The sequence below is a fragment of the Chrysochloris asiatica genome, unplaced genomic scaffold (assembly GCF_000296735.1).
Source record: "Chrysochloris asiatica unplaced genomic scaffold, ChrAsi1.0 scaffold00065, whole genome shotgun sequence".
Classification (NCBI taxonomy): Eukaryota; Metazoa; Chordata; class Mammalia; order Afrosoricida; family Chrysochloridae; genus Chrysochloris; species Chrysochloris asiatica.
The window spans coordinates 12511436-12518741 of NW_006408583.1; the positions used below are offsets into that span (position 1 = coordinate 12511436).

General features: G+C 37.9%; 1 protein-coding gene across 1 annotated transcript in view; it reads right to left on the reverse strand.

Annotated features, from left to right (window-relative positions):
* The window catches only part of LOC102825500, an 81266-nt gene extending 74607 nt beyond the window's left edge, over positions 1-6659 (reverse strand). The window contains exon 1 of the mRNA XM_006864506.1: positions 5880-6659. Coding sequence (XP_006864568.1) covers positions 5880-6659 — 780 coding nt within the window. The remainder of the gene's footprint in view (positions 1-5879) is intronic.
* Between the last annotated feature and the right edge of the window lie 647 nt (positions 6660-7306).

Consider the following 7306-nt stretch of genomic DNA (forward strand, 5'->3'; position numbering starts at 1 on the left):
GGGTCGGAACCGACTCGATGGCACCTAACAACAACAACAATCTTCTTTTGATGCTTTATTCACTGTTCCGTAATTTGCCCGTAGAGTCTTTCAATGTTGCAAGTAGAGACTTGATTTTTTTCCTTCACGTCTTTCAACTTGAAAAATGCTGAGCATGTTCTTCTTTTTTGGTTTTCTAACTCCAGGTCATTGTACATTTCATTAAAATTCTTTGTCTTCTCAAGCTGCCCTTTGAAATTTCGTATTCTGATCTTTTGCTTTCTAATTTCTTCCATTGGATTTAGTATCTCTACGTTGGAGAAAGTTTTATTCTCTTCTGACATCCATTTTGGTCTTTTCCTGCTATTTTGCCTTGTTAATGACTTTTTCTTTCTTCCTGCATGATGTTCTTGATGTCATACCAGAACTCTTCTGCTTTTCAATCATTAGTGTGTAATGCATTAAATCTATTTTTAAGAATGTTTGGCTCTGGCGGTTAACGTGCTGGACTGCAAGGTTAGTTTGAACTGTAAAGTCAGTGGTTCAAGCTCACCACCCACTCTTTGGAAACTCTATACAGGGTTTGCTATGAGTCAGAAATGACTCAAAGGCACTTAACAACAACAACAAATTCAGGTGGGATATTTTCAAGGTTATATTTTGGCTCTCGTGAACTTGTTTTTATTTTCTTCAACTTCAGCCAAAACTTGCATAGGGGCAGTTGATGGTCTGTTCCTTTGTTTGCCCTTGGCCTTGTTTTGGCTTGTAATATGAAGTTTTTCCACCATCTCTTTCCATAGATGTAGTCAGTTTGATTTCTCTGTGTTTCATCTGATGAGGTCCATGTGTACATTCGTCTTTTATGTTGTTTATAAGAAGTATTTGCAATGAATAATTCATTAATCTTGAAAAATTCTATTATGTGATCTTCTGCATCATTTCTAACACCTAGGCCATATTTTCCAACGATTGTTCCTTACTCTTTGTTTCTAACCATTGCATTCTAATCACCAGCAATTATAAGTACATTTTGATTGCATGGTCGATCAATTTCAAACTTTTAAGAAGTTGGTAGAATTCTTTAACTTCGTCATGACTGACTTTAGTGTGTAAATATGAAGAGCAGTGATATTAGTTGGTCTTTCTTGAATGTGTATGGATATTATCCTACCACAGGTAGCTTTGTACTTTATAATAGAGCTTGAAATGGTGTTTTTGATGATGAATGAGGCACCATTCCTCTTCAATTTGTCATTCCCAGCATAGTAAACCATAGGATTATCAGATTCAAAATGGCCAAACAATTCCATTTCACCTCACTAATGCTGAGGATATCAATCTTTAAGCATTCCACTTCAAATTTGATGATTTCCAGTTTTCTCAGTGTCACACTTCATACATTCTATGTTCTGATTATTAGTGGCTATTTTGCAGCTGTTTCTCCTCGTTTTGAATTATGCCCCATCAGCAAATGATGGTCCTGAAAGTTTTGCTGCATTTGTATCATCATGGTCAACTCTCCCCCAGTCGTATTATGAGTGTTTTCCGACTTGAGGGGCTCATTTTCTAGTACTATTTCTCACAATTTTCCAGTGGTGAAACATTCAGAAATAGTCCACCTCTCCTTCTTCCTAGTCTTTGTTAGTCTGGAAGCTCAGCTGAAACCTGCCCACTATCGGTGACACTCCTGGTATTTTACATACTGGTGACATTGTTTCTGACAACACAGTAACATGCAAGCCACCATAATACGACAAATTGACATCAGTGTTGGGGTCTTCTTTGTAGGCATGATAGACTTGAAAATCTCTTTTTGCTATGCCTTTTCAATATGTCATTCCCAGCCTAGTAAATCATATTATTGTCTGATTTAAACTGGCCAATACCAGTCCATTTCAGCTCACTTAAGCCTCAAATATTGATCTTTATTCTTTCCATTTCATTTTTGACAACTTCCAATTTTCCTAGATTCATATTTCATACATCCCATGTTCTAATTATTAATGAATGTTTGCAACTACTTCTTCTCAATTTGACTCATGCCACTGCAGCAAATGAAGGTCATGAAAGCTTTACTCTATCCATGTCATGAAGATGGACTCGCCTTTGAGCAAGCAACTCTTCCCCAGTCATATTATGAGTGCCTTCAGATATGAGGGCATGTTTGATTTTCTGGCACAATGTCAGACAACACTCTACTGCTATTCATAAGATTTTCACAAGCCATTTTTGTTGTTGTTGTTGTTAGAAGTTGATCACCAGACCTTTTTTCCTACTCTGTCTTAGTGTGGAAGTTCTGCTGAAACCTGTCCAATGTGAGTGATGCTGTTGGCATGTGAAATACAGGTAGCATAGCTTCAGCATCTCAGCCACACACAAGCCACGACAGTACAGTGGGTGATGGTATCAGAGTTGTATATTGTTGAAATGAATCCTTTCTATGGAGGAATGATTATATTTGTTGTATGCCACAATTATAAAATGGGAATTTTACTTTACAGCCAGTATTTTTGTTAATAACACAACACATATTTATGAAGGAACAAAGTTGATGGTGCCGTTACATAAAAAGAAGAAAAGGAATGTCTTTTGTAATTCTACCTCTTAATGATAGCCACTGTTAATTTTTAGGTATGTAGTCCTCCAAATATTGAAAATGATGGTGAAGATGATGAGCATTTATTGAGTACGTGGATTTTCTCACTTACTTTGCATGTTAATACTATGTGATGTTGTTGTTAGATGCCTTCAAGTCCATTCCGACTCAATGCCACCGATGCGCAACAGAACAAGATCATTCCAGGTCCTGCGCTGCCTTCACAATTGTTGTTATGTTTGAACCCGTGTTGATGCCACTGTGCCAATCCACCTTGCTGATCCATTACTTTACCAGACATGACTGGTCCCTCCTGATAACAATCTGATGTATGAGAGACCAATTCTCACCATCTTGACCTCCGAGGAGCATTCTGGCTGGACTTCTTACAGCACAGATTGGTTTGTGTCAACTATTATTTTCTTTATTTCAAACTGTAAGAATATAAGTCTTAATAAATTCACCTAATTTATGTATCTATTTGTATTTATTTTTCACTTAATACAGTCACCTAATTTGCTCCAGATCACGTAACTTGCAAGTAGTATAATCTGGATTTGAACCCATGTAGTGTGAGCCCAGAGCACACATGAGTTAGAATAGTATTTTGGTCAAGTACACATCTTTGAAGAAACAAAAGCCAAACCAGGTGGCATTGAGTCCATCTGGCTCATGGTGGCCCTGTGTGTGCCAGAGGAGAACTGAGCTTGGCAGGGTTTTCAGTGGCTGGATTTTCGGAAGTAACTCACTAAACTTTTCTTCTGAGGCATCTCTGGATGAAGTCACACCTCCAACCTTTCTGTTAGCAGCTGAGAGTACTAACTGTTTATACTAGTTAGGGACGCTGAAGCCAAACTGTTGTTCTTAAGTGCCATTGAGTTGGTTGCAACTCATAGCAACCCTGTATGGGGTTTCTGAGTAGCAGCTGGTGAGTTTGAACCACCGACCTTGTGGTTCACACTGCCCCTGAGGTCCAGTGCTTATCCTATGATACCACAGCAGGACTCCGAAGTCATACTATCTGGGATTAAATCCCAGTTCCTTCTCTGAAAAACTGTTTGACTGTGGACAAGTTAATTCATCTGTCTGTGCCTCTCTAAAATGTGGTTGATAATGATATCAATTGTTCAGAAGTACGGACTTTGGACGTGTTACCAGGGGGCCCAGTCCCTGGAGAAACACGTCATGCTTGGTAGAGGGTCACCAAAAAAGACAATGGCCCCAAACAAAGTGGATTAATACAGTGGCTGCAACAATGGGCCCAAACCTAACAACCATTGTGAGGCTGATACAGGACCAGCAGGCTTTCGTTCTGTCTTGTTAGGGTCACTATGGATCAGAACCAACTCGATGGCACATAACAACGACATTCTTACTATACATACTTTACATAAAACATTATAATCCTCTTTGCGTCCTATCTTTTTAACTTTAATATGCTGTGAATATTTTTTTTGTTAATATAGTTGTACTACATCATTTGGAGTACTGGTGTGGCACTGCAGGATAATGCACTGGATTGCAAGCTCATTGGTTCAAACCCACCATCCACTCCTTTGAAACCCTACACAGGGTTGCTACGGGTCAGAAACAACTCTATAGCACTTAATGACAATGACTACATCATTTATACGGTTGTACAGTCTTTCATTGTTTCAATACACTATGATTTACAGAACCAATTTCCTGTTTCTCTAGAATATGACCTCCATATGGTCTACCTTTCCCAGATAACTGCAGCTTTCCCAGGGCCTAGAAGAAGATGACTGTCAGGTGGTGCAATTTTCCAGTGCCATCAAGTTGGTTCCAACTCATGGAGAGTCTGTATAGGCTCAGCTGGTGGGTGTGAACCTTTGTTCTTGTGATTAGCAGTCAGTACTTATCTTACGGCACCGGTACCACACCAGGAGTCCTAGCATGAGTTAGGTGTTTAATAAATATTTATTGAGCAAAGGGATGAAAGTTATTAATGTTTTCAGTTTTTCATTATGAAAATATTTCTTCTTTTTCTAGAATGTTTTGAAGTTTTAAAATCTATTTACAAGCAGTACTGTTATATATTGCTAAAGAATTAAAATGTAATTCCAATGCTGATATATAAATATATTGCACTTGAGGATACTCATTTGGTCCGAGAGAAAAACTACACAGCTAAAGCCCAGATGCATGGTTATATTTAAACTAATAATTTAAAAAAATTTCTTTTATGAAATTGTTTTCAAAGCGTGTTTTACCATGTGGGTAAATTTTAACAAAAATTGCTCAAATTAACTCCAAGTACAATGACATGCATAATGCTTTGATTACACATATGTAATTCATTTAGTCAAAAGAGATTTTGAGTAGGAAAAATGCAACATTGTAAGAAAAAAAGTCCCCATTACTATGATGACAGAGTGGTTCCCTGAGATGTAATCACATGCACATTTAGAAGAAAGCATTTTATAGTTTCTGTAATAGCAACATCTGGTGACTTTTGGACTATTCCAAAACAGCTTCCCTCCACTTTCAAAATTTCATTTTATGTTATACAAATCTATAGAGTTGCCTGTGGAGACTTAGGGAACTTGGCAAATTTTCAACGTTCCTTGTGCTACTCCTCCTCAATCCTTGAGCGAAGGTGGAAAATAGTAACACAGGGAAAAGTAAAATGCGTGAGGCAAATGCATGAGGCTAGGAGAGCCACTTGATGTTTTGTTAGGATAGTAAACACCCCAGAGGAAAATTTAAGAAGACGAGATTGGCCAACAGGCAGGGCTTGTTGACTGGAAGGAAGACACACAGACTCTGACTAGCTGTAGGGACAGATGTAGCTGAGCCATTTCTCCCTGTTGTTGTTGTTAAGTGCCGTCAAGTTGATTCCGACCCATAGCGACCCTGTATAGGGTTTCCAAGGAGAAGCTGGTGAGCTTGAACCGCCGACCTTGCAGTTCAAACGACTTCACAGTCTGACGCATTAGCCCACAGCACCACACCAGGCAGGGAATATAGAGTCTAGACCAGTATATATGTTTTCAGTAGAGAATGCTTCATTCTTCTTCTAGATAGATTTAGTTTTATTTTTTGGCACTGAATTGAAATGTAAAAAAGTATATTTTAATACCTTCACTTACACAGAAGGTATTATAATAACTTTGGTCTTGAAGACTAACTGATTTCATATAGTACAAACGTGATAGTAGCTGGCTACCTTGAGAATACTCTGAATGATAATCTTTTTTTTTTTTTAGCAAAATAAAAGTTTTATTTTGACAACAACAAAGGAAATGAAAAAAAAAAGAATGAAATTATATATAGAACATACCAGATCTATCCCTATACGCTTCTGTGGTTGGCTCAAGGGCTCATGGGGTCTCAGGTTAGTCTTTCTATTGCCGTGCTCTAAAATATACAGGATTACAAGAAACCTTTTGTCAGCTTTCAAAGCCCTGAACTCCTTTATGTCAACTTCCATTAAGAAACAATAATGACCTTTTGTATCCTTTGTTTCTTCTTTTGTAAATCTGTGATAAAGGTCTCTGACCACAGAATTCATCGGCTTCTTTGGTTGATGTACAATCTTATCTTTACTAGCCTTGTTGATTTCTTTAATGACATCATTAATTTGACAATACGTTAAACGAGCTTTCAGATACGCAGGGATACCATTGAACTCCCCGGAAGTTATAAATGAAATGTCCTTAATGTTTCTTTGTCCTTTTTGGGGCTTAGTTATGGATGCAGGTTCCACAACGATGACTAGCTCTTCAGGGTTCACATCTGGTCCCTTTTCAAAGTTCTTGGTAACTGCTACTTGAGGCAAATGGGTTGGAATGTTTTCTTTGAGATGTTGTCCATCTTTGTAATCTTCTTCAAGAGATTCACAGAGTTCCTTGAGTGAATTGCTGGTTTGTTCTTGGTACTCAATTTCCAATTCCAATTTATTTAAAAGTTCATTTACTTCAATGATCTCATCCCCTATTTTATTTAATATAGTCACCAAGGCAAGTTCTTGGCCACCATTCCTTAAGAACAGAGTGTTTTTAATATTGCCAATCTTTTCATTAATGTAAACACATAATTGTTCCAGATCAGAGAAGGCCATTTTTTAAGATCACGCTGGTCTCGGACTAAAACGCTTTCTCATTGCTGGATCCAAAGACTTGGACATCGGGGTCTGAATGATAATCTTTTCCCAATAGCAACTATAGTGACATCAGTTGGAGCCAAGAAGCTGAAAACCTGGTAAGAGACATCGAAGACCTATGAATAATGGTTAAGCACTTAACTAGGCATTGCAAAAGGAAGTAACCCAGTGATATTTTGTCCTTGAGTCCACTCATAACTTAATTTGCTGAGTCTGGCTCTAACTGATGTCACTATAGTTGCTATTGGGAAAAGCTTATCTTTCAGACTCCAGTCTCAAAGTTTCTCCTCTCCCTCTCTCTTTTCCTCTCTTCAATATGTGTTTACCTCTTAGTTTTTTTGTTTATTTTTTTCCTGTTTGCTCCGTGATTCCATTTCTGCTTCCCTTTCTTCCTCACTGCTACCTCCCTTAGCCTCTCTGATTATTTGCATGACTTACCCTTTCTTCCCCACCCCTATCAACTTTTTAATTGCCCTTGGAGAAGAAGTATTGTTTTGATGGTGATTGTGAAACAGAATTTTGTTGTTTTTAATTAAAAAAAAAAAAAAAATCCTTGAGAGGAATGTTATTTTTCCAATGGGGAAAAAAGCCCACCTTTCATTTTT